The sequence below is a fragment of the Saccopteryx leptura genome, chromosome 11, assembly GCF_036850995.1.
Source record: "Saccopteryx leptura isolate mSacLep1 chromosome 11, mSacLep1_pri_phased_curated, whole genome shotgun sequence".
Taxonomy (NCBI): Eukaryota; Metazoa; Chordata; class Mammalia; order Chiroptera; family Emballonuridae; genus Saccopteryx; species Saccopteryx leptura.
In genome coordinates this window covers 47,745,261-47,772,539 of record NC_089513.1, presented here as the reverse complement: position 1 = coordinate 47,772,539, position 27,279 = coordinate 47,745,261, and the positions used below count along the sequence as shown (strand labels likewise).

At 46.6% G+C, this 27,279-nt stretch overlaps 2 protein-coding genes across 2 annotated transcripts in view; one reads left to right on the top strand and one right to left on the bottom strand.

The window, feature by feature from the left end:
• Nucleotides 1-15,001, top strand: part of ENOSF1 (enolase superfamily member 1) — a 41,309-nt gene extending 26,308 nt beyond the window's left edge. The window contains 11 exon segments of the mRNA XM_066352337.1: nucleotides 947-1,112; nucleotides 6,908-7,042; nucleotides 10,656-10,700; nucleotides 11,472-11,483; nucleotide 11,617; nucleotides 11,704-11,781; nucleotides 11,784-11,819; nucleotides 12,082-12,190; nucleotides 14,162-14,243; nucleotides 14,839-14,869; nucleotides 14,872-15,001. Coding sequence (XP_066208434.1) covers nucleotides 947-1,112; nucleotides 6,908-7,042; nucleotides 10,656-10,700; nucleotides 11,472-11,483; nucleotide 11,617; nucleotides 11,704-11,781; nucleotides 11,784-11,819; nucleotides 12,082-12,190; nucleotides 14,162-14,243; nucleotides 14,839-14,869; nucleotides 14,872-14,984 — 808 coding nt within the window. The 3' untranslated portion in view covers nucleotides 14,985-15,001.
• Nucleotides 15,002-15,723: 722 nt separating this feature from the next.
• On the bottom strand, nucleotides 15,724-25,468 carry TYMS (thymidylate synthetase). The gene is made up of 7 exons (XM_066352339.1): nucleotides 25,127-25,468; nucleotides 23,338-23,411; nucleotides 21,716-21,890; nucleotides 18,889-18,990; nucleotides 18,025-18,200; nucleotides 17,399-17,470; nucleotides 15,724-16,287 (listed from the first exon to the last, which is right to left on the bottom strand). The coding sequence occupies exons 1-7, from the start codon at nucleotides 25,323-25,325 to the stop codon at nucleotides 16,150-16,152; spliced, it is 936 nt and encodes a 311-aa protein (XP_066208436.1). The 5' UTR covers nucleotides 25,326-25,468; the 3' UTR covers nucleotides 15,724-16,149.
• Nucleotides 25,469-27,279: the final 1,811 nt, after the last annotated feature.

Sequence of the window (27,279 nt, the reverse complement as noted above, 5' to 3'; positions counted from 1 at the left end):
AGTGCCGGGACTGTTCCTCTCGGCATGTACCCAGGAAAGGCCGGAGCCTTCACGGCTGATGAGTCAGAGAAGGCTGAGGAAGGACTGCTCTGACCTCCCGTTGCAGGAAGCCCACCTGGGACAGAAGCATGTTCGGTGCCGAGCGGAGGGGAGAGAAGGGCAGAGGCCAAGAGCGTGTTGTTCTGCAAGGGGGTTTTGTTGGCACAGAGCGTGGGTATCATGGAAAGTACAGGGAGGACCGCAGGTTCTGTCTGGAGTAGAAGCCGTGATGTTGAGTGTGCAGGGCAGAGAGGCTGGTGAGCAAGTGGTGGTAGCATCTCTCCCACATGGCATTGTCACACTCAGGCCAACTGCGCCTCTCCTGACAAACAGAACAGCTGCACAAAGTCATGTGGAACAGTGCGGAGGCCCAAGTCTGAGCAGTAGTTGGATGTCAGCACAGATTAAGGAAGCTCCTGAAGTAGCTACCTGTGACATAAAGGAACCCTCTGCTGCTCCCTAGTTATGTGACCAAATAACTGAAACCCCGAACCTCAGGCCCCTGAGCCACAGGGTTCCTGTGGCTGACCTCTCAATGAGGTGACTTAGGATGACTCACTCTTATAAAGGAGCATGCAGACAGGTATTTTATCAACTATTCCCTTTCATTCAGGATATAACAGGATGGCCTACCCAGCCCCCTTCCCAGTCCTCTGCTCGTCTTCAAGACTGGCCTTTTTGTTCTTAATTCTTTTTCATGGCACAGCAGAAACTCAATGTTACTAAAGATCTAACTGCTCTCTCAAGTTTCTTAACTTTATGTCAGCAGGTAATGTACAGTCATTGGCCCTGGTAATGAGTTGAGCAATACTGTCTGCAGGGTTGTTGTCTAAGTGATTTGTCTGAGGATTGATAGGGAAAGAGTAAGAAGTGATGAGAAAATGTGATCTGTGAATTATTGACAGAGACAGTCACTTCTGCAGAAAATCCAAGTATCTTTGACCAGAAAGGGAACATAAACTATCAAACCAAATTGATGTTACATGTTTAAGGTAAAAGTTGGTGCTGATCTCTAGGGTGACATCCGTAGATGCCGACGCATCAGAAATGTGATTGGACCTGAGAAGACTTTGGTAAATATCCTCTCCTCCTGTTGAGAAATAAGAAGCCTTACAGGAAGCCTTTGTCCAGGGCCAAACTACAACTCATTAAAGCAAGGATTAAAGAGTAGTGGGGCCTCACCAGGCTGTGGTGCAGTGAGTAGAGCATTGGCCTGGGATGCAGAGGATCCAATTTTGAAACCACAAGGTCACCGGCTTGAGTGTGGGCTCATCTGGCTTGAATCCAGGGTCGCCAGCTTGAGCATGGGACCATAGACATGACCCCATGGTTGCTCGCTTGAAGCCCAAGGGCGCTAGCTTGAGCAAGGGGTTACTCACTCTGCTGTAGCCCCCCAGTCAAGGCACATATGAGAAAGCAATCAATGAACAACTAAGGTGCCGCAACAAAGAAATGATGCTTCTCATCTCTCTCCTTTCCTGTCTGTCTGTCCCTATCTGTCCCTCTCTCTGGCTCTCTCTTTCTCACTAAAAAACAAAACAAAACAAAAAACTAGGAATTTTAAAACCAAATGCCAGAAGTACCACTTTATGGTCTTGTTACACTAGCTGAACTCTTTAAAAAACAAACAGCTGAGGGGGCTGATAGTTAAAAAATTTTAATTCTGCAGAACTAGTTAAGATCAGTATTAGGGATTGTTCCTTCTTGCTAAAATGTATATACCTGAGCAAAAGATCTTCCATTGGTGCCCTGATGTGTCAATCATTTAATATCCCTTCTTAAGAAGTCCACTCTACACATAGTTTATCAGGTAAGCAGGTCTTAGGGAACCATTGTTGAAGAAATGCTGGAATTTTTAGATAAACAAAAGGACAATATTCCTAACTATGTAGTTTTGAAAACATTACTTATTATGTGTAAAATATTTTCATAAAAGGAAGTCACAGTAAGATGTTTTTATGAAGTTTTTGAGATGTTTTTCCTAAGTTAAAATCAAAATTTGTGGAGTCCTTGACCTAGGATCAGATGTCTTATTATTATACATGAATTAATGCTACTTTTGTCTTATGAGGTCATACTCATCCTAATTATTTATAATAATTGATTCTGGGTGTACTGTCCTCTGGTTCTCATAGAGTCCCATAGGCACTCTTACTTCATCGCACATCTGCTAGAGCAGCGATTTTAAACCAGTGTGCTGCCAGGATTTTTAAAACATGCAACACCTAACTATTTAGTCAGGACCACTGACTTCTTTTTTCTTAGATTGTCAAATAAAAAAATGACAACAGCCAACACAACATTAGCTGTCTGGTGTAAATGCCCTGTTTGAACTTTAAATACCTAGGTCATATAATAGATTTGCATCTTATTGGTCACATCACCTAATAAGGTTTGTCTGGTTGGTTACACTGGGGAACAAAATTTTTGTTACATCCACAAAAACACTTGTTCTTACCTAATTCGAGTGGGCTGACCTCAAATCTGACATTAGTTTTTCTCTGTAAGCTAGTTTTTTTTGCAATTCAAGATTTTAGGTTTTCATCTTATTGTAAAATTTTCAACATTTAGTTTAACATAATGAAGTAGAATGTCTTCTTGGGCATCATCTTTGTGAAAATATAATAATTTATATAATGCAGTAAATACACTAATATACTAAAAGATATGATTGCATCAGAATTTGTCTACAATTTCAAAATAGAACATATTAAAACACTTATTTTAATCATAAAATTTGTGCAAAACTTATTTAAATTCTATTCAGACAAAAATTTGCGTTTGTAGCTCTTGCATTTGTGTACTTGTTGAGGACAATCTCATTTGATGCTCCAGCAGTAGTCTGCTCATCGTAACAGCTCCAAGATTTTCGGGAAACTTATCAAGGTGACTGTTCAGGAAGTGAATCTTAATGCTCATGTTACATCCAATGTCACAGAAAGCCAACAGCATCCTTTGAACCAGAAGTTCATAGTTTTCTGCTTTTTTGTTGCCAAGGAAGTTCTTTGTAACTACCACAAAAGACTGCCATGCTGCTTTCTCCTCCTTATTCATCTTTGTGGCAAATTCTTCGTCACATATGAGGATTCGAATTTGAGGTCCATCGAATACACCTGCTTTTATCTTCTCAAAAGACAAGCATATGTTGAAAGCATTCACTTTCTCTATTCAAAGCCTGAACAAACTGCTTCATTAAGCCAAGTTTGATGTGAAGTGGGGGAAAAATGATCCTGTCTCGATTAACTACGGGTTCATTCACAATAATTTGCATCCCTACTTCCAGAGCTTCACGGTTCGGCCACTCCTTCTGTGTCCAGTGTTTCTCCCGAGCTCGGCTGTCTCACAAACACAGAAAGCAAGGATACTTTGTGAAACCTCTCTGTTGTCCTAGCAGGAAATTTACCATTTTAAGATCCACACAAGCCTGACCAGGCGGTGGCGCAGTGGATAGAGCGTCAGACTGGGATGCGGAGGACCCAGGTTCGAGCCCCCAAGCTTGCTAGCTTGAGCGCGGGCTCATCTGGTTTGAGCAAAGCTCACCAGCTTGAACCCAAGGTTGCTGGCTTGAGCAAGGGGTTACTCGGTCTGCTGAAGGCCCACGGTCAAGGCACATATGAGAAAGCAATCAATGAACAACTAAGGTGTCGCAAGGAAAAACTGATGATTGATGCTTCTCATCTCTCTCCGTTCCTGTCTGTCTGTCCCTGTTTATCCCTCTCTCTGACTCTCTGTCTGTGTAAAAAACAAACAAACAAAAAAAAACACACACACACAAATGATCCAGTTATGATCCTCATACTTCAGAAAATCGAGGACAATTTTTATGTCATTCTTACTAAATCATTCAATTTGGGTTGGCTAAACTGCTGAGTGGTTAATGACTGCTTGGCATCAGAAGAAGACCCTTCAGATTCTACAACCATTGCCTCATGCATCTTATCAAAATACACTTGATCACCATGTTCACTTTTTTTGTCCTTAGAAGAAATAAAACCATTGAAAGCTGGAACCGGGAGTGTCTCAGAGTGTGGGATAGGGCGTATTGCTGAAGGAATATTAGGATATGTGATCATATGCCATTTTTTCTTGCTGATGCCCTTTGTATGGATCAGACAGAAATAACAGTCACTGCCGTGGTCCTTAGGTTCACGCCAAACCATGGGAATACCAAAAGGTATTCCTTTGCGTTTTCCTTTAGTCCAGTCACGAAGCATTTCCTCACAATTATGACACACAATATGAGGAGCCCAATTCTTGTCTTGATCGCCAAGGGGAACTTGAAAATAGGCAATATATGCATGCGTCACAAATAATGAAATATTGCGCCTTTGACGTTGAAGTGTGTAACAGCCACATATATAACAGAAGGTGTCAGGACTATTCTTACATTTACGCCTACTCGAAGAAGCCATGATTCAATCTTAAAACAAAATAAGAGGGTGTTTTTATCAGATAATAATTTTTTACATTTAAAAACAACTACAATTATGTAAAAGTGATGTTTGTAAAACATTAATTGCCTTGTGGTTATGTTCAATCCAAGAGTCGTTGCCCTTTTACTCCAGTTTAAAAACCAATGCATGCCATTAACTGTAACAAAAAAGCTATTAAAATTGCATAAAAACTAGAGCATGCACCAAAAAACAGATTTCAGATTTGGAATCAGTGATACAGAAATATATAGAAACAGTTCTAAAACCTCATGCAACAGAGAATAAAAAAAAAATTGTTCCCCAGTGATTGGCACCTAAAATCCTTATATACAAGTATAGGCACCAGAGTTTTTAAAAAGAAGGTACCTTGAGAACATTATGCTGAGTAAAATAAGTAAATCAGAAAAAGTTAAGAACTATATGATTTCACACATAAGTGGGATATAAAACTGAGACTTATGAACATAGATAAAAGTAAAGTGGTTACCAGGGGGAGGAGATTAAAGAGGGGCAAATATACGATGACAGAAGATGATCTGACTTGGGGCATACAATGCAATCAACATGAAATGTTCATCTGGAACCTGTGTACTCTTCTTTTTTTTTTTTTTTTTTTTTTACAGAGAGAGAGTCAGAGAGAGGGACAGACAGGAACAGAGAGATGAGAAGCATCAATCATCAGTTTTTCATTGTGACACCTTAGTTGTTCATTGATTGCTTTCTCATATGTGCCTTGACTGGGGGCCTTCAGCAGACCGAGTAACCCCTTGCTCAAGCCAGCAACCTTGGGTCCAAGCTGGTGAGCTTTGCTCAAACCAGATGAGCCTGCGCTCAAGCTGGCAACCTCGGGGTCTCGAACCTGGGTCCTCCGCATCCCAGTCTGACGCTCTATCCACTGCGCCACCACCTGGTCAGGCCCTATGTACTCTTTGTTGTTTTTTTGTTTTTTGTATTTTTCTGAAGCTGGAAACGGGGAGAGACAGTCAGACAGACTCCCGCATGCGCCCGACCGGGATCCACCCGGCACGCCCACCAGGGGCGATGCTCTGCCCCTCCGGGGCGTCGCTCTGACGCGACCAGAGCCACTCCAGCGCCTGGGGCAGAGGCCAAGGAGCCATCCCCAGCGCCCGGGCCATCTTTGCTCCAATGGCTGCGGGAGGGGAAGAGAGAGACAGAGAGGAAGGGGGGAGGGGATGGAGAAGCAAATGGGTGCTTCTCCTATGTGCCCTGGCCGGGAATCAAACCTGGGTCCCCCGCACGCCAGGCCGACGCTCTACCGCTAAGCCAACGGGCCAGGGCCAGGCCCTATGTACTCTTGATCAGTGTCATCCCAATAAATTTCATTTCTAAATGAAATAAAAATAAACATACACAAAGTCACTTTGGAACAAAAAGGGTAGATAATTATAATACTATTTTTTTTTTTGTAAAACAAATCAAATTATGTCTATTTCTTGTCAGATCAGCAAAAAATATATTTTTGGTGTGCTGCAGAATTTTAGTAATTAGTTCATATGTGCCATAAGATGAAAAAGGTTAAAAATCGCTGTACTAGGGATAGCTGTCTCTGTTTCTCTTCTGAAGCGAGATAATGTTGGGGGTGGAGGGGCCCTTCGTTAGTGTCTGCACACCCAGCACCTGACTTATAGGCAGGATCTCTGCACAGAGCTAGGGCCTTGGAGTAAAAGGCCTAGACTTGAACTCACCATTTACTTGACTTATGATTCATGGGCAAGTTACTTCTCTGCATGTCAGTTTTCTTATCTGTACAATGGGTTAATATGAACTGCCTTGTAGAGTTATTATAAATATTAAATGGGACAAAATGAGTAAAATTTCTGGTGGCATAGGTGCTAAATTAATGGTGGTGTTTGGGTTATTTATTGTACCAGTCACATGGAAGGCAATAGTTAATAAACTCAGTATTGGCTGTGCATAATTCACACTGTGATAAAGCAGTTCCTACAATGAACAATGCAACAAAAATGTTTTCATGTGGCATCTAAATGCAGACTGAGTCAGAGCGCCAGGGCCAGCGAGTACAGGACACCTTCTGGCCATCTCCAAAGACAGTACAGTGAGCCCTCACATAATGTCAATAGGTTCTGCGACCTTAAGCAAAATGATATATAACAAAACCAGTTTTATCATAGGCTAATTGATATAGACAAGATCTAAGTTCCTACGGCATCTTATAACATTATAACGTTAAGTAGGACTTGCAGTATCTAGAGCCAAAAATCTGGCCTCTGTGGCTCCTCTTTGGCACCCTTTGTTATGGCTGTGTGCTGGTCCTTCAAAGAGGAAATGTCAGGTGCCCCAGGGGCGACTTGCCAAGCACCCAGTGGCAGAGTGACAGCGTTTCCTCCCTGGGAGCCACAGCCCAGGTCAGCACCCGGCAGACCTCACTGCTAACTAAGGCTCTCTCCATACAGATGACGGACGCCAGCCAGCACTGGGATGTGCCCGAGGCAATGGAGTGGAAGTCAAAACTGGCTGAGTTCAAGCCATTGAGGATTGAGGAGCCAACCTCCTCTGATGACATTCTGGGACACGCCACTATCTCCAAGGTAGAAAAACTGCAACTGCTGCTGTCCTGTCATTTCCATATATTTTTTGGTTGGTTTTCCAGAGTGGTCACAACAGATCCTAAAGTTTCTTTGCCTATTCCCCTTTACTTTTCTTGATGAAATAGTGGAAATAATTGTTACTTATAACAAGTACTGGAATTACAGACCTGACATTCGTTTGTTCACTACAGTTTATCCACTGCCCTTATTTCTATTTATTTTAGAGAAAGTAAATGACTGCAAGCTGAAAGGCTACCAGCCATCCTGTCAACATTAACAGACATGGTTCTCATGCTTTGTAAATATAGAAATCTGTCTGGTATTAAAATATTTTACTTACCCAGAATGAAAAAAAAAAAGTAGATTCCTCTAGAACAGGGGTCTCAAACTTGCGGCCCGCCGAACAATTTTGTGCGGCCCGCAGACTAATCCATGAAGTTCAAAATATTTTGGATAAAATTAAGTAAGCCTAGGGGCCTACTTGTATTTTTCATTTCTCTAGCATCCTAGCTAGATATTAGCTTAGTTAACAGCAGTTGTGATGCGAACTACAGTTTCTGGTCGTTTTGTGACACTGAGTAAACTGCATTTACGATTGTGCTTGTTGTACTGATTTTTTTTTGTTTTCAACTGCAGTGAGAAAAGTGTTGCGTAACAGTTGCCTTTTGTAGACCTAGTGTGGCCCGCCGAACCTTGCTCTGCGGCCCACATGCTGAGTTGAGTTTGAGACCCCTGCTCTAGAATCTAGATGACTCAGAAGGGAAGGCTTGCTTGGCTATGTCAAGGTCAGACCTCCCCAAGAGACAAGACTGCCTGTCTGTTTCCTCACGCCAGGGCTCTTCTGCAAACCCACCCTATTTGGGGGCTGGCCTCTCTCCTTTTTAGGTTTAGGAAGAACCTGAATGGACCGAGCCTCTGAGAAACACCCCCATCTCTGAGGCAGGAAGTCTCCTATTAACCCAGCTTACAGCACTGATGTATAAAACCACAGTGCCAACTGGTTTATTTAGAAAGCACGTTTACTCCTAGGAGCTCTAGGTTTTAGTATTCTCTGACCAGAGCAAGCTCCATGAGTAGCCATAGCCAACCAAAGTCTGCTGGACGAGTGAGTAATCAGGGCAGGAACTGGTTATGGGATTTGAACAGGTGGTGACATCAGACTAAGACAACCCAGCACATGCATCTTTGCAGTGCAGTGACACGGCTCCTGCCCAGCCGGGTCAGTCTGCAGCCTCCACAGGTAATGCTTGTACAGCTGGTGACACACACCTCTGAGCCCGTTTTCATCCAATAACCCTTCCCCACCTCCCTGTGCTGCTGGATTAGTACGTTCATTGGGCTTGGAGGCCAGTTCCACCCGCCTGGGAGCCTAGGGACTGTATTTTCTCTTTGAGGTGACTTGACATTGCTCTACTGTTTCCCTTTAGGTGTTGCTCTTAAATTTTTCCCTCTGAGGAGAGTCTTAGTCCCAAGTTCATTATGTACCTACCTGAGGTCACAGGTTCTTCTGGGGTGTGGGGACTATATATTTCAGTAAATCAACGTATGATCTCTGTATGTTGGACATTTTACAAAAACCTATAGAGAGGAATGGCCTCCACTTTCCTTATCTTACAGCCTGGCTGGAGAGAGAGAACTAAGATCCATGAAACAGGTGGAACCCAGGGCCCTGAGAGGAAGGCCACTTGAAGGGAGACATGGCTGCGTGCTGGGCAGAGGAGCCAGCCTCGTGGAGCTGACGGAGCTGACGCTGTAAGGAGAGCTGCAGTACAGATGCGGGGGGCTCGAGCGGGAGCCATGGCGTAACCACAGCCTTTGATTTCAACACAGTGGAAACCTTCTGAGGGATCATTCCCAACTGAGCACCTGCTGAGGGTCCCTGGATAAACAAGACCTTTGCCTTGGGGTTCTTGTGGCATAGCTATGTCCTAGTGGCTGTCAGCTTGTCCAAACAGGGACTAGAACCCCTGCCACCTGGAGTGTCTCCTCAGAAGCTCTTCTGGGCTTCGACCCTCCAGGTTTTGTTGAGGTTGGGGAGGCCAACCCCTCAGGTGCTCAGGAGGCACCTAGAGAAGAAGGGAAGAGGAGCCAAGGTTAGGGGGAGGCTGGGAGAGCCAGCACTGGGGCTGTGGAGGGACCCAGTGGAATGGGAGTGCACGGTGGGGGCTTTGGAGGAGGCTAGCAAGCGGCCAGGTGAGGGTCCACCTGCTCAGATGCAGCTGAGCACAGGGAGGCGCCAAGGTCCTTGAATGAGAGAATGGGAATAAAGATGATTTCACTGGTGACAACACGTAGGAGAGATCAGGACTGGGCAGAGAGAAAGTGGAGGCGGGATAGGGGCCAAGAGGCTTTGCATTAAGGAGGCAGAGGGCAGCTAGGATAGGGTAGGCTCAGGAAGTATTTAAAAGAAGAAATAAAGTTTGGTACCTATTCAGTCAAGAACTCTGCTTTAAAGGTGGTAAATGATTAAGTCAAATGGCTTTTCCCTCTACCACTCGTCCTTCCTCCCCATTTCTGTTTTCCTCTGAGATAAAGAACTAAGTCTACTGAAATCAGGAGTTTCAGGAGCCGGAGGCTATTAGCACTAGGTGGCACCTCATCGACCAGCCGCTCTAATTCCTGACCTGTGGGTAGTCTGTGACTCGCCCAAGTCCTATTGGAGGAAGGCAAGTAGTGGGATTGGAGACACCTGGCTCCTAAATGAAGACTTTTCCTACAGGAAAGTCAGCATATCTAGTGATTCGGATGCCTCCTCTGGCTGTGGAGTCAGCTGAGATTTCAAGCCGCCCTGCTCCAGAACTTTTTAGGCTTTGTGATCCAGGACTGACTCTGTGCCCCTTTCTCATCTGTGATATGGGGATCATGATGGCTCCTGTCCCAGTGGATGAGGAATCAGTTCAGTTGGGGTTTTGCACAGGGCTGGATTATTAAGAGCCCAGAAAGTGTTAGCCATTAGTGTCATTGATACTGTTCCCTAAACTGTGGAATGGCCAAGCCAGGAGAAACCAAAAATGCCTGAGAGGAGCATGTGGCTCTGCAGTCCTAGTGGGGGGAAGGGGGGTGCTAGAGCCCAGGTGTGGGAAGTAAAGCAGCTTCAGGGGGGGAGGACAGGAAGAGCACCATCACTAGAAGATTCCAGCACCCACCTCACCAGCTGAGCCCAACCTGTAAAGTCGGATCTGTGGCCACCCACTGAGCTCGAAGGGACAGGGTTCTAGAATAACCACTGAAGGCAGCTCATCAGGGAGACAACACAATGGGAATAAAGGAAGTGACCTATAAGGAGGAGTCAGCCAGAGGCTGAACCCTTCAAGTCTGTGACGAGCCACTGCTGCGTGGCTGTGTCCTCTCCCAGTTCCACACCACTGCCCAGGCTCCAGAGAGACTCTGCATAGCCAGGAAAGGAGCGAATGGCAGCAGGACAATGCTGTCTTCTGTGGAGACACACACAGCCCCTCCTGTGCGCACACGACTGCCTCACGCCACGCCACGGCATGGGCGTTTCTTCAGCTCTGAACAAACACTAAATAGTTAAATAGCTCTGAATTTTTAAACACTAAATTTTCAGTTTGAAAACTTAGGAAAATAATACCTGTTTCCTTTTACTTTATAGGCATTGGCCCCATTAGGCATTGGAGTTGCCACGGGAGAACAGCAAGTGACATCTCCTTGGGGTCAGCCCACACTGGCCACTTACTGAACACATCATATGTAAGGCTGTATCACATGCTGTATTTTGAGATGGGAAACTTTCATAATCTTAGAAATTGGGTCATTTTACAGCACTTCATTAGAGTTGAGTCAGATACAGCCAAAAGTTTCTGGATTGTTCTGTGATTCATATGACTAAGGTCATTTATCCCTTTCAAAGTGTCTAATGGAAATTTATAAGGCAGCAACTTAAAACTCACTATTCCAAGGGCATGAAATGCACTGTGTGGGTCTAAGAAAGCCAGCTTCCAGTTTGAGTAAACATTGCGTTCACTGTCTGTGCTTACAAACCAAGCAAAAGCGACTGCCAAGACCTGCAGCAGCCAGCCCACGAGCAGAGCAGGGAGAGGGAGCAGGCTCTTGCTTCTCCTAGCGCAAGGAGCAGTGCCGCTCTGCTCCGGTTCTGTTCTGCTGCCCGTGCCATCTGCTCATCATCGTCACCGTGCTTCACTTCACTGTGACAGCTATTTGTTAATAGATGGCTAGCAGTGTGCCTTTGCATGACTCACTGTTCCACCAGCATTTATAGAGTGAGCGGAAGGTCCCCACCTGGACTATCAGGGCTCACCCCGTGCCAAGTGAGAACAAAGAGTAAATACAGCCCAGGCTTCCTGAAGGTCACTGATGAGTGGCTTGTAATTGGCATGTTGCCAGGCTTAAGAGCTCCTCAAGGCCAAGTCGGATTCTTCTGTTGGTTTCATTGTAATTTTATTTCCAGTGCCACAATAGAGTGATATTTTTTTTTTTTTTTATTCATTTTTAGAGAGGAGAGAGACAGAGAGAGGAGAGAGAGACACAGAGAGAGAAGGGGGGAGGAGCTGGAAGCATCAACTCCCATATGTGCCTTGACCAGGCAAGCCCAGGGTTTCGAACCGGCAACCTCAGCATTTCCAGGTCGACACTTTATCCACTGCACCACCACAGGTCAGGCTGGACTCTAGCCGCTAGAGTGATATTTAAGCAGCTCCTACAGGCGAAAGGACTGCAGTTTCTCCAGATTGACAGCTGCAGGCTGGAAAGTATTAATGAGATCTCTCAGTGCTGCTGATGGCCAAAAGGTTAGAAAGTAAGGGTGCAGCAGCTTGCAGACCAGACTTCCATCCCCCACCCGCAAGACGCCTGTGCTTGCCTCTGTGGTTTGCCATTTTTATTTTTTTCTAACTCTTTAAGGCTTAATCAGGTAATCTTTGATGATTTTCATCCTGGAATTTCATCCCTAAACATTAATGAATGACAGTCCCTCACGGGCAATAAGAGAAACCACAGGTTCTCACCCTTCCCCTGTCTGCCCTGCTCATGGCATTCAGTAAAATCTGCCTTCGTTTTAGTTCCCGTCTGCCCCCATGCTGGTGGAGTTGGCCTCTGTGAATTGGTACAGCACCTGATTATATTTGACTTCCTATCAGTCTCTGCAAGCCTTACAAACAGGAGAATACTGTGGCATTAACTTCAGTAGCGTCCCCCAGTCCAGGCCAGATCTTTCCGTCCTGCTTTCATGAGCAGAGGGACTAAGGACCCTGCCCACTGGCACATCCTGCGGCTCAAAGGCCAAGTTGGTTTTGCTCTCCCTTCTCCACATGGGGCAGTAACAAGGAGACCCAACAGTGAATAGTCACTTTTCTTTCAGAGGGGTCAGTTCTTGGCAGCTGAGTCACTTTGTAAGTACATGGAAGTGGGGGAGAAAGTGAGTTTTCAACCAGATGGAAATCAGAACTCCTTCCTCAACCAGCACCTGTTTCTGACTTTCTAAAGCCCTACTTCCACCATAGGTATATGCCCTGCGCTGCCCAACCTCCTGTTCCTAACACTAGTCTTTCTCCCTGATCTGGTCTCATCATTACTGTTTAGTTCCATCTGATTTCTCAACATGCCCCAGGTGAGCTTTATATTAAGACACTATTCTTCTAGTCATCTGCACACATACAGATTGTGCTTTCTTTCCTCCTGGAATTAAATGTGGTGTTGCAGAAAGATCATGAGGTAGAAGCGGAAAGGCACGCATGGTAAAGGTGAGCGCGAAGTTTAGGGTTGTGAGAGGGGAACGGGACCTGTAAGCGTGTCTAGGGGCTCCATTATGCAGCGCTGCTTTCTTTCTCAGGCTGGGTAGTGAGTAGGCACATGCTGCGTTTTAATATGCCTTAAGTATTGTAAACTCTAAAAAATAGGTTTTTCTGCTTTTGCCCCTCATTTCAGTTCCTGAAGGCAGTACCAAGGGGTGTTGCATCAACTTTGAAAGGCTCTGTAGGTCCTGAGGGATGAGAAATAGAGGGTCAGCCCTGAGCCACTGTGCACTGACTGCCCAGGAATGTCACTGTGCAAGTAGAGAGCCACCAGATACTATGTTCACACCCCAACACCTCTGCTTGGTAGTTTTCTGTGTGGAACGCTGTTCTCTGTTCCTTGTTCCAAGGCCTACTCTCTCCCATGGGACTGGTTCTTCATTTATTTGTAGGTTATACGTAGCAAACAGTATAGTGATGACTTAGTACCTATGTCTACTGAAACCATGAGGCCCTCTCTTGCCAGTTTCTGTGTGTCCGCTGCACAGGGCGCATGCCTGCCCCTCACAGCAGCTGTTCATTAGCTGAGACTAAAGTTAGGCTGCAGGGGCCCTGGCCGGTTGGCTCAGCGGTGGAGCGTTGGCCTGGCGTGCAGGAGTCGCGGGTTCGATTCTTGGCCAGGGCACACAGAAGCGCCCATCTGCTTCTCCACCCTTCCCCCTCTCCTTCCTCTCTGTCTCTCTCTTCCCCTCCTGCAGCCGAGGCTCCATTGGAGCAAGGATGGCCTGGGCACTGGGGATGGCTCTGTGGCCTCTGCCTCAGGCGCTAGAGTGGCTCTGGACATGACAGAGCAATGCCCCAGAGGGGCAGAACATCGCCCCCTGGTGGGCATGCCAGGTGGATCCTGGTCAGGCACATGCGGGAGTCTGTCTGACTGCCTCCCCGTTTCCAGCTTCGGAAAAATGAAAAAAAAAAAAAGGCTGCAGGGTGAGGCTACTTCCCCTAGGTCACAAAACTAGATAGTGGCTGACAGCAAATATGAACACATTGGTCTGATCCTAAAATCTGTGTTCTTCTAAGTCATGTGTATAGCTGGGACCCCATTTGGTGATTTTAATCTATTCACCTAACTTTTGGCTAACGGCACCCCAATAAGGCCAGATCCTTACTGATTCTTTTTGGGGTCACAAAACCTTAATCAAGAGACTTCACGGTTCATTTCATCCAAGCCTCCACAGTTTATTTCAGACAAGAACCTGCGGCACAGAGGTCGAGGGAATCGTTCTCATCAGCCAAGCCTTGCCACGTCTGCCCTTTCTTCATCGCGGCGCCACCCTTTCTGCCGTAACAGTCCCAGTGAATCATCTACCGTAAGGCGTTACTGCCCCACCTTCTTCCTTCCTCCTAGGATGTGCGAATATGCTGACCACCTTCACGCACATTTCAAGTATCCTGTGATAATCAAGAATGCTTCCTCCATGCCTCCTAAGGTGAGCCTGGGCAGGAAGGCCTTCCGGAGCACGCCACTGCTGTGCTGGTTCTCATGAGCTAGACCCTAGAGCACAAAGCTTCGACTCCTTGCAGTTTATTTTCATATCTAGAAACAAAGGGCTCTTTAGTCAACATGAAATTCCCAAGGCCTGCAGGTCAGGGTCTGAGGTGAAGTTGCCCCTGACAAGGCTTCCTTGCCCGATGAGACCTTAAAACGTCCACTCCTTGTGCGAAAAACCTAAACAATAATCTGGCACAACCAGCAGGTTAGTTAGCTGACAAGTTTTGACTGCAGTTGTGTTATCTGGACCATTTGTCCTCAATACATTCAAGAGGTCAGGCCTCATCGTCACAAATAGGTTAGGTTATCAGAAGAAGTTTGATCTGTTCACTAATCCTGGGAAACAGCCAATTAGTTTGTCCCTCTCCTCCATTTCAAACAACCAAAAAATTTAAAAAATATTAATTCACTTGCCTCTGGCTTAGATTTAAAAGCATTTCTAGGAGCATCAGTAATGTATAAAATAATTGTTTTCTGTTCCAGGTGGTTATTAACACTGCTCTTTTTGTTTGTTTGTTTTTGGCCTCTGATAGGAAGCTGGGTATTCAACAGAAATGAAGGAAGAATTGTGAAGAATCACCAATATCCAGATGGGGAAGTCTGGAAGAAACTCCTCGCTGCTCAAGGGAGTTCGTGTTCAGCTCTCACACCCATTTCTTTTTTAACTGAAAGGGCTTAAAATTTCTTGGGTATGGTTTTACAAAAATAGGGAAAGAAAATCATCCTACCAATGAAAACAAAATCAGCTGAAAGTCCTGTTAGCCTCAGGAATCAGCTCAGTAATTATTACTTGATTCTTTTAGCAAATAAACGCTCTCCTACTTAATCCTTAAACAAACTTGCAGTTAACTAACTCCAGGTCCAGGAAGATGTTCTTATTTCTACCAAGTATTAAAGAGTACTTGGAAAATAAGCAGCATGTTGCATAATTGGTTGGAACAATTCCTTATTCTTTTTATTTAACATTTGTCATAAATTAGCAGGATAAAAATAGTTGTGCAGTACCACGGGGTACCTGGTATGCAGCAAGGATAAAAAGATTCCACGGATTAGCCCTGAAGTGGGTTAGCACCTTTTCCCCAGCTTAGTCTAACCACATTACAGAATTCACACCATACTGAAACTATTGAGGGCGAGCTGCTGTTTCATATACTATTTACAACCCTTAAGGAAAAAAACCCCTCTGTCCTAAGTAATTTTAATAATAAAATGAAGCTAGAATTAGATAAATCATAGGAAATTGGAAAAATATAGCCAGCATTTCTAAAATATATTCTAACCTCAGCAGCATCTAAGCAAGAATATAGCACGTTTATTTAGGAGGATTCAGTTCCTCTATTTTAGGCAGGAACTGTGCAGAATGGCAATAGAGAATTAGAAACAGAAGACCCAGATGAATGCAGAACACTTTATCATAACAATGTATAAAACAAAACTTTAATGTTCATAACCACACATTATCATAACCGATGCTATTCAGCTTGCTCAAATTGGAATAGCTCCTAATACTTGAAGAAATTTGCGACCCTTTATGCAAATGAGGAATTGAAAAGTATGTGCATGTTTAAATATATAAATTCTTACTCTCCTTACTCTATTCATAGTCTCAGCATTTTCATACAGCCTCATTGAGGTAACCAAACACAAGGCTTTTTATTACTAAGAGAAGCAGCAGTTAAATTTGCCAGTGGCAACAGCCTTAGGTTAATGAGTAGTAACTAACTCATTACCAACTGATTTCTGACCTAGTTCCTTCTTCCAGAGCAAAAAGAACTTTCACCTCAGCATTCAGTCCAACCCCTAAAGACTGATAGTATCCTTTAAACAACTCCTTTAAAAGCACTCTAAACAGCCATTTCCATTTTAATAGTCGGATGAGGATTATACCCTTCAATCTGAAAGTCTTCAGTTTTGAAGTCATCAATTGTCTCAACTTTTCGAAGGATTTTGAGCTTCGGGAAAGGCCTTGGTTCTCGCTGAAGCTAAAAAGAACACAAGACCATTATTTTGCTGTATCTAGGCTACTGCTTCAATTCAGTTCCACACATCCCTTCATGAAACAAGCACGCAGTATTTTATCAACAAGCATCTTTCAGGAGTAATACTGTAGATACCTTTTCCCTGGTTATGCAGAACTGGTGGAGCAAAACTAACCAATTCTCTCACACGCTTGAAGAGTGGAGGGTATCTGGAGGAGTCATTCATTGTCGGGAGCCTTGTGGTTCACCATGTTAGTTTTTATGATTGACTGCTCTTTGTAAATTTAGTGAGGGGACATGATCTTTTACTTTTGTATCTGTAACTCACAGTAGGCGTTCTGAATGGTTACGTGAGTCCTGCTATCCCCATCTGTCAACTGTCCCTGGCAGAATGGATGAGGAAAGAGGACGTCTGTTGACAATGACAGAAAGGGAAGCAAGCCAGGGTTCCTGGGGTGAGTACTGGCAATTAGGATGTGGACACAGGTCCCGACCTCATGTGACTGGCACGACAAGAGCAGAGCTAGAGAAGCATCTGGATAAACCCTGAAGTCGTCCTCTGATCAGAGCAGACACATCTGCTCAGAGGAGAAACTTCCCACACCTGGAGGGAATCTGGAAGAGCCTAAAAGGGTTTGGGCTTGAAATTTTTATTCTTGGAGCTCATTGTGCACACTCTTTATTGTCATTTCAATTCGTTTCTTGGCTGCTAATAATTTACGGATTTGAACAGATTTTCGATCAAGTTCAGACCTAAATAATGTACTTACCATAAACTTAAAAAAAATTTGCATTTAAATTCCTCAAGTAAAAATACAAGTTGAAATGCTACCTCTGGGGAGGTCCCAAAGTCCCCGGTCTGAATGTGTTTCTCCCCCTGACCCTTGTCCTAAGTCCCCCACATCACTGTCACGTTAGGTGCCTGCAGTTGTTGAGGCACGTATCTGCCTTGTCCCCATCCACCTGCCCACTACCTGTCCCTAAACTGAAGCTGCAAGTCACCTTACCTCAGTCATAGCATGGAGAACAATGCCTATTACAGGAGAGATGTTCTATACATCAGTCTTTCAAGAGAAGGGACCAATTTTCACGGTGTGACACATAGGATTCTTACCTGTGTTTTCAGCGGCTCAATGTGATTCAGGTAAATGTGTGCATCTCCCAAAGTGTGTACAAAGTCACCCGGCTGAAGCACGCAGGAGGAAGCACAAACAGTGTGTGTCTTAGTTTTAATTCCTTTAAAACACATCACTTAAAAACACATTGTGTACAGTACGCAGACATCTCAAAGCTTTTCAGAAAATAAAATTTAACCAGTCTGCTTTTAAGCAAAGTTAAATCATAAAAGTTATCTTAACCTCTAAACTTTTTCATATAGACCATATAAACCTCTAAACCAGGGGTCCCCAAACTTTTTACACAGGGGGCCAGTTCACTGTCCCTCAGACCGTTGGAGGGCTGCCACATACAGTGCTCCTCTCACTGACCACCAATGAAAGAGGTGCCCCTTCCGGAAGTGCGGCGAGGGCCAGATAAATGGCCTCAGGGAGCCGCATGCGGCCCGCGGGCCGTAGTTTGGGGACACCTGCTCTAAACTTTTCATATAGTTCTAAAATGAAGTTCCACAGTGAGTCAGTTCATTTATTTAGAATCCTGTGCACTTGGTTTTTTCACGTTAAAGAAGCTAAGAGCTCAGCACTTGAGGCTAGCAATAACTGTTCCTTCCGAAGAGGAGCCCACCTTCAGGCCGGTGATGTGCGCGATCATGTAGGTGAGCAGGGAGTAGCTGGCGATGTTGAAGGGCACACCCAGGCCCATGTCTGCTGACCTCTGGTACAGCTGGCAGGACAGCTCGCCATTCACCACATAGAACTGGCAAAGGGCATGGCATGGAGGTAGGGCCATGAGAGGCAGATCTGAGGAGCCAGCACACAGGAAATAAGGAGGGGCGGGGGTTTTCAACACCACTGTTGGCAAAGTAAAACAGGAGCAAAACACACTCCAACTCCTAGGATGGAGGTCATGAGAAAGCCACCGAGCCACAGTAACCCCCATGACCAAAAGCAGACTGTTCCAGTCTCAGGGATGGCACAAGCCAACAGAGACCCATCCATTGACAGGAGCCTCTGTGCTGTATGTTTACAACTGAAGCAACACTCTCCCATCCACGCTGAAATTCAATATTTGCAGGAGCCATAGGCACATCTTACTGTATTCCAAGTCTCTATTATAAATGTAAATATTCCACTCTGGGTCTTTCTTACATGTTGGGAAAGTTTAATTTTATAATACTGTTGTTAAAAAATATTAATATCAATGTGGAAGGGACCTGAAACTTTATCTGCCCCAATTTAAAATGTTAAAATTTTATATTTTTATGGGCAATTTAAAGTCCTTTATGGAATAAGTATGAACAGACAAACTAAGGTCATACGGGTCCAATCCCATCCTCTGAAGGAGAAACGGGGGCCAAGTGTCACTCCCCCAGGGTCCCCCAAGCGGAGTGGGGCTGCCTCCCCCTGGGGCTCCTGCTCACGGCCACGTTGCCTCCCTTTGTGCTAACTGTACGTTAGGACATAAGAGGATCAGCAGGAGGCTTTCAACCTTTTGGGTTCCAAGCACACAGGATGATTCTTCTGTCATCAGGGTTGGTTTTGATCGTGTCAATCACCTTTTGAAGTTGGTCTACTCCGTGACCTGAATAATCTGTAGAATTGTCAAGAGAGAAGATGTACACACATTAATCACAGCAGCTCATGAGATGGCCTTATAGGTTGGTCATCACTCAAACTGTCCCTCCACAGGCCCCCTTGGCTCATGGTTACAAGATATCCAGTGCACTCTATAAATTTTCAGGTCTTCAAGGCCTTGTCTAGGCTCCTAGGTCTGTCCTCTGGAGCCATAACAAAGTCTATTTACATGAAAAGTCCTTGAAATATGTGGTTGGTCGTGGTGTCACTTCTCCTCCTCCCCAATTTCAAGTTTTAGTGGTGCCCAAAGGACTTAGTCTCTATACCCATCAACCAAATTTTTTTTTTTTTTTGCAAGAGAGAGGGACAGGAGAGAGATGAGAAGCATCAACTCATAGTTGCATCACTTTAGTTGTTCACTGATTGCTTCTCATATGTACCTTGACCAAGGGGCTGCTGCTGAGCCAGTGACCTTTGGGCTCTAGCCAACAACCATGGCTTCATTTTGACGATCCCATGCTCAAGCCAGTGACCTTGGAATTTTGAACCTGGGACTTAAGAGTCCCAGGTTTGCCTGACCAGGCGGTGGCGCAGTGGATGGAACGTCGGACTGGGATGTGGAGGACCCAGGTTCGAGACCTCGAGGTCGCCAGCTTGAGCATGGGCTCATCTGGTTTGAGCAAAGCTCACCAGCTTGGACCCAAGGTCGCTGGCTTGAGCAAGGGGTTACTCGGTCTGCTGAAGGCCCACAGTCAAAGCACATATGAGAAAGCAATCAATGAACAACTAAGGTGTTGTGATGAAAAACTGATGATTGATGCTTCTCATCTCTCCGTTCCTGTCTGTCTGTCCCTATCTATCCCTCTCTCTCTGTCTCTGTAAAAAAAAAAAAAAAAAAGTCCCAGGTTTGAGCTCTAACCACTACGCTACCACTGGTCAGGCCTATCAGCTACTCTTATCATGCTTCATTGATATGATCTAGTCTATACATGTCACAGAAAGTAAATAGAATACACAATTCCATACACATTAACAACTAACAGAAGACTGGATTCCTTTCAATGACCTTGACAGTATCCTTCCAACACTTCCACCTAAAATTACAACTTAGCCAGTAAACACCTATGCATCTGTAAACATCAGAAAACCTCTATAATTATACCACTTTGTATTTTCATGCTGTTATAATCCAGTAGTTTGTTTTCTCTCTCTCTCTCTCTTTTAGGTGAGAGGAGGGAAAGATAGTGAGGCAAACTCCCACATGCGCCCCAACTGGGATCCTCCAGCAACCCGGTCTGGGGCCAATGCTCAAGTACCAAGCTATTTTTAATTCCTGAGGCTGATGCGCTCAGACCAACTGAGCCACTGATTGTGGGACGGGAAGAGGGAGAAGCTGGGGAGAGGAAGGGATGATCTCTTCTCCTGTGTGCCCTGACCAGGAATAGAACCTGAGACAACCATATACCAGGCTGACATTCTATCCACTGAGCGACTGGCTAGGGCCCAGATGTTTTCATCTTCCTAAACCAAGACTTCACACCTGTAATACTAATTCCTCACATCCCCCGCCCCCCAGCCCCTGGCTACCACCATTCTATGTCTATGAATTTGCCTATGCCAGGAATGCACAGCACTTTCAAACTTAACGAAGTTGCCAACATTCAAAAGATCTCAAGATTGTACATAAAACAGATTTTAGGCTTTTATTGATGAGTTATGATAATATCAGGCCCACATCCTTCTACAGGCTGAGACGTGACTGTCCCCTTTAGGAGACTCATGCTCTCCGGGTGGCAGGTCTGCTCCCAGCTAGCAGACTTACTTTCTGCACATACACACGGACACACACACACTGAGGGACACATTTGCTTTTGTAACCTCTAACCTCAGGATCCGGGGGCCAGGGCAGAGAACCAGGGCTGGACTCGGCAAGTGATGCCACCAAGTGATAGAGGAAAGTGGCCATCAGTAGTTTCATCTTCTTCCACCCAGCAGGGTGGGGAGCAGAGGGTGACCGGGGAAATGAGCTATCATCAGTGCCACCTACCGTGTGATGGGCGGCTCAGTCTTGAAAAGGGAGAGCAAAGCCCCTGCAAGGCAATGTCTGGATGTTTAGTCCCCCGATGAACTTCCTACCTTATTCTCTAACACCGTGACCAACTGTGTCACTATTTGCTGATGAAACAAGGTACAGAAAGTGCCAAGCACCAGGAGTGTGAACTGATCCCAGTGAGGTGTGATTCCTGAACCTCAAACAGCTATAACAAGCTTAAAGTTATACACCAGCTTCCCAAACACTGGCTTCTTAACCCCCACACTTTACGTGAAACCATGGAGCTAATACGGGCACTCAGGAATTTTTTTTTCTTTACATGGACAGAGAGAGAGAGTCAGAGAGAGGGATAGATAGGGACAGACAGGAACGGAGAAAGATGAGAAGCATCAGTCATCAGTTTTTTGTTGTGACACCTTAGTTGTTCATTGATTGCTTTCTCATATGTGCCTTGACCGCGGGCCTTCAGCAGACCAAGTAATCCCTCACTTGAGCCAGGGACCTTGGGTCCAAGCTGGTGAGCATTTTTTTTTTTTTTTTTTCCAAGCCAGATGAGCCCATGCTCAAGCTGGCGACCTCGGGGTCTCGAACCTGGGTCCTTGGCATCCCAGCCCAACGCTCTATCCACTGCGCCACCGCCTGGTCAGGCGAGGGCACTCAGGAATTTGAGGCAGTACTTTCTCCTCACCTGAATCCATATCTTGGTACTCTGCCCCAAAATGTCTCCACTGAAAGCCATAAACGGGGCCTAAATCCCCTTCTTTTCTGTTGAAGAATCCCAGGTGGTCCAGGAAGCCACGGGACCCGTTGGCATCCCAGATTTTCACTCCCTTGGATGCCAGTTCTTTAGCATTGGTGGACCCCTTGAAGAGATGGGAGAACAGAGCTGGTGAATTCACTCACCTAGGAGCCTTTGGAGTCACTGGGGCTACTCCCTCAAGAGCCCCCTCCAGGCCAGCAACAGGCACTCGGCACATCCCTGCACAGCCTGTCAATTTTCAAGCAGGCTGGTCCCAGCCCAACTTTGGAGGACCTCCAGGTCAGTCTGATCCCTTCTCTGGAACCACTCTCTCAAACCTTTTTTCCTGTTCCCCTCAACTAAAGTTTCTAGACTAAACACGTCCCAAGTCCGCCAAGTATTCTCACTCCGTCTAGCAGTTTTGTCTCTTAACCAAATGTGTTGTGTCCAAGTGTGATACCCAGAATGAATTGATTGCCTCACGTGCAATCCACTGAGCGTACTTTATTTTTATTTATTTTTTTTGTGGCAGAGACAGATAGGGACAGACAGACAGGAAGGGAGAGAGATGAGAAGCATCAATTCTTCATTGCAGCACCTTAGTTGTTCACTGATTGCTTTCCCATATGTGCCTTGACCACGGGACTTCAGCAGACCGAGTAACCCCCTTGCTCGAGCCAGCGACCTTGGGTCCAAGCTGGTGAGCTATGCTCAAACCAGATGAACCCACGCTCAAGCTGGCGACCTCGAGGTCTCGAACCTGGGTCCTCCACATGCCAGTCCAACGCTCTATCCACTGCGCCACCGTCTGGTCAGGCCATTGAGCGTTCTTTTTATTTTTATTTTTTTGTATTTTTCTGAAGCTGGAAACGGGGAGAGATAGACAGACTCCCGCATGCGCCCGACCTGGATCCACCCGGCACACCCACCAGGGGGCGACGCTCTGCCCCTCCGGGGCGTTGCACTGTTGCGACCAGAGCCACTCTAGCGCCTGGGGCAGAGGCCAAGGAGCCATCCCCAGCGCCCGAGCCATCTTTGCTCCAATGGAGCCTCGGCTGCGGGAGGGGAAGAGACAGAGAGGAAGGAGAGGGGGAGGGATGGAGAAGCAGATGGGCGCTTCTCCTGTGTGCCCTGGCCGGGAATCGAACCTGGGACTTCTCCACGCCAGGCCGACGCTCTACCACTGAGCCAACCGGCCAGGGCCATTGAGCGTTCTTTAGATCTGGTATATAGAACATTTTTATTAATTGCCCTAATCAGTACTAGTTTTTCAGGCGAATGGATCTGTCACTTGCTTTATATGTACCACTATCAAGTTACATTTACCCCAACCTATACTTGCACAGTTAAGTGTTCATTGTTTTTGTTTTTGCCAAGTATAAGACTATGTTTATTTCTCTTATATTTTGTCTTATTAGATTTGGCTCTTGTCATTCTAACCTGTATCCAGATTGTGTGTTCACTTCAAGGACAGACCCCTGGTGTCTTCAGGTATGATGTACTGTAAAGGTAACAAGCAAGGCTATAGTGCCACACAACCTGGGCTCAGTGCTCTAACTTCCCTGCTTTACCTTGATAAACCACAGCAACTCTTCCAAAACACCCTTCCAGAATACACGCTTGGTTGTCAGCAGAGGAAATTCATCTGCAAAACAGTTTGGAAACAGTTTGTCACATAATTTCAAGATGGCAAAATAGCACACATGCCATCTAACTTTCTCTATGGAAGAAAAATGCCCCAGGACATGTTGCTCTGGAGTGACCACAGAAGCCACTGGAAAACTGTGACTCCTGCCAAGTGCATGCCCAGGATCAGGGTGGAGCTCCCATGCGGCAGTGCAAGTCAGTGGCACAATTCAGACGGAGACCACCCTTCTGAGCCCCGGACTCAGCAGACATAGGAGTTCCACACAGTGAGATGGGACAAGGGCAGGGATGCCTGTAGGAACAGGGAAAATGCACCCACCCACTACCGTTAGTGAGACTCCTTCACAGAGATGTGACCACGACACACAAAGTATGGCCCTTGGACAAAGCCTGGAGGCTCCCAGGGTTAGTCCATGCTTGTCCTGCTAGGCAAAACTTTCTCAGGACCCAGGAATAGTAGATATCACACTGGCCCAAACTGAAGAATAGTTTTTAAACTATGCAAAGTAAATTAACATCTATGTTTTAAGTGAACCAAAGACAGTAACTCTTTAAACACCTTATCTACCTGATCCTATTTAATCTTCAAAACAACCCTCCTCGAGGCACCTTTATGATCTATCTCCATTTTACAGGCACAAGAATCGGATACAGGTTTGTAACAGGAAACAGAACAATAAAAATGTAAAAGTTTATCTCTATTCAGTTGTATAATTGACATTCAGGTAACAAGAGTACATGTTTTCAAGCACCTACTTTCATCGTTGTTGCCCCAACATTATTTCCTTTATTTCAAATACATGGGGAAGCTGAAGACAGAGAGGTTAAGTAACCTGCCCAAGGTCTAAGCAGAGGAGCTGGAGTGAAAACTAGGTCTGTGGCTCACTGGAGGCCACTGCTCTTGGACTGCAGGAGGGTGGTCCCCTTTGCTCAACAAACCTACCAGAGCTGCCCAAGACCAGACGTTTTCCACTGAAGGCTCTAGGACGCGGTGGGCTGCAGTTTCACACCCGACCTGGGCGAATCTGCTTTTTCCGTCATGAGTCTACCCCTCAAATCCACCCTCCACACCAGTGTCCTGTGCCCACCCCGCAGCGCCCCTGTCTCCTGAAAGCCTGACCCCGGTACCCCCCAAGGGGATACTTCATCCCAGGAGCCCTACTGTTTTAAAGGAAAATACGAGTAGGAATGTCTGCTCGGACCATCGAGTTGGTTTCAAGGTTTAAGAGGAAAGCTGGTTCGTGGGCCTGAATGGGAAAACTATGCGGAACGGTCAATTCCAGCCGCCGCCTCTTAGTTCACTCTTTCTTCCGGCCGTCGTTGCCCCGCCCACAAAATATTGGCTCCAATTTTGAAAAACTTCGCGAGGCGGGAACAGGCGACACAGGGAGGGGAGGGACGAGAGCAGGGACGAGCCCAGGCAGGTCCTCCTCTCCCAGTCCAGTCCTGGGCAAATTCTACTGGGTCGAACCCGCTGGCGGGGGACAACATAACAAGGTATTAGGAGCACAGGCCCAGGGGTCGGGAGAACCCGCGTGGTTCTACCTCCCAGCTGTCACCTCTGTCTGTGTGACCCAACGCAAATCAGCTCTCTAACCCAAGCCTCAGTTTCGGCGTCTGCAGAGGGAGTCTAGGGATGCTTCCCCCATCCACGGGGCCGGCGCCTCCCCAGCGGAGCTGAAGGCCCACCGCCCCCGGCGCGGCCGCGGTCACCTCTCAGGCTGTAGCGCGCCTGCATGCCGAACACCGACAGCGTGCCGGTGCCGGTGCGGTCACCCTTCTGGAAGCCATAACGGAGGATGTGCTCGATCTGCCCCAGGTACTGCAGCTCCCCGTGGGGCCGCGGTTCTGCGCTCAGCTCGTGCGCGGCGGGCGGCGGCGGGCACGGCAGCTCGGAGCCGGAGGTAGGCATGGCGCGGGCGCAGCTGCGGGCACCGGGACAACGATGGGCGAGGCGGCCAGACCTCCTTTAAAAACCTCTTTTTTCGCAGACCACGGTAGGAATGGCAGCCAGACTTCTTTTAAGCACCTCTTTTCCCGCCGCGACCCGGCGACTCCGCCTCTTCCTGGGCGTTGACGTCGGATTCTCCAGGAACTCCGGGACCCCGCGCCTGGCGCGTCCCGGGAGCGCGCAGAGCTGGGGGCGGGGCTGGTTTCTCCGAGGAATACGCTGACCCCGGGGTTCTGACTGATTTAATACTTCTTGGAAGTTACGAACCTTAGGTCTAGAAAGTAGCCCTAAGACACGTGTCTTGGTACTCTGGCTGAGAAAGGCCGCTCTAGTTGGAAAGTTTCGCATCATTTACTAATCAAGGAGAGCTTGGAACAGTCTCCGCGTATTGTTATAATCTATAAACAAAACGCAGGTGTTAGAGCTGTGTGTTCTTACAATTGAAGGAGGCGTTCTAACAGGTGGTTTGCATTTCCATATTCACTGAAGGCTGGCATTTGGAGTGAGTAGAATAAGGCAGCTTTTTTTTGCATTTTTCTGAAGCTGGAAACGGGGAAAGACAGTCAGACTCCCGCATGCGCCCGACCGGGATCCACCCGGCACGCCCACCAGGGGGTGACGCTCTGCCCACCAGGGGGCGATGCTCTGCCCCTCCGGGGCGTCGCTCTGTCGCGACCAGAGCCACTCTAGCGCCTGGGGCAGAGGCCAAGGAGCCATCCCCAGCACCCGGGCCATCTTTGCTCCAATGGAGCCTCGGAGGCTGCGGGAGGGGAAGAAAGAGAGAGGAAGGAGAGGGGGAGGGGTGGAGAAGCAGATGGGCGCTTCTCCTGTGTGCCCTGGCCGGGAATCGAACCCCGGGACCCCTGAACGCCAGGCCGACGCTCTATCACTGAGCCAACCTGCCAGGGCCTAAGGCAGCTTTTTTACACGATTAATGACAGACATTTTCAAGTTTTTAATACCAAAAATTTAAATTTTAGTGAAATGTTTATAATATAAACACTGGTGGTGGGAACTATTTGGTAATAAATTTAAAGTGTACTAATACATGTATTGTACATGCAACAAGCAATCTTTTGAATCAACAAGCGTTTATGGAGCACTTAGTGGATGCTCAATAATTTCTCATCTGAGGTTATGAAGAATAAGATGTGGGCTCTGTCTGAAACATTAAACACTACTGTGGGGAAAACAGCTGTGTTAGGCTTGCTCCTGGTTTAATGGCTGCAAGCACTTTGCCTGACTAGTGCATGAGCACCTACGTGCTTATAGTCTCTGTAAGGCTAGGGGCTGGGTGTTTTTTACAGCCCTGTGAGAAGAGACCCAGCATCAATGACAACGTAAACTGGAACGAGCACTGGAGAAGGAGACTGATAGGTTCAAGAGCTGCAGTATGAGATGCAGGCTGAGCACCAATGCCGCCTGGAACTGGAACGGTCTCTGCAGAAAGAAGTACAGGTTCACAAGCTGCATTTTGCCCTGGAAGTTGAACGTTGGCAGTGACGGTTTTTGGAGAAACAATTGTGAGTTCAAGAGCTCGAGTCTCAGCTTCAGGCTGAGAGCCAGCAGCTGCAGAAGCCAAAATGGTCTCCAAAGAAGAAACAGCATCCGTGTCAGTGGAGTGGCTGTGAGTTGGCAGGAGCAGGCGTTTCCAACTCCTCCTCTTCTGAGGAGGAGGTTCAGGCTGAAACTGCCATCTGCAGACTCAGAGCCTGGCTGGTGGTTGAAGAGAAGGTAAAACTCAGCAGCCAAGAGTTGCTCAGGGGCAGGTGCAACTCCCTCCACAGGTAGTGGAGCACTCTGTGGTCTGCCCTACACCCAGGCAGAGCTGATGGAGTAGGGGGCAAAATTCACACAGAACCGAGCCCCTGGCAGCCTGGTTGCTGCATTGAGACATAGGGGTGAATGGCATCAT

Excerpts from the sequence above, each read along its gene's own strand:
- TYMS (XM_066352339.1), bottom strand. The coding sequence starts at position 25,325 with ATGCCTACCTCCGGCTCCGAGCTGCCGTGCCCGCCGCCGCCCGCCGCG. Across the intron at positions 21,891-23,337 it reads AGTTGCTGTGGTTTATCAAG|GGGTCCACCAATGCTAAAGA; the intron begins GTAAAGCAGGGA and ends CATCTCTTCAAG. Across the intron at positions 17,471-18,024 it reads CGCACATCACCGGCCTGAAG|CCGGGTGACTTTGTACACAC; the intron begins GTGGGCTCCTCT and ends TGCGTGCTTCAG.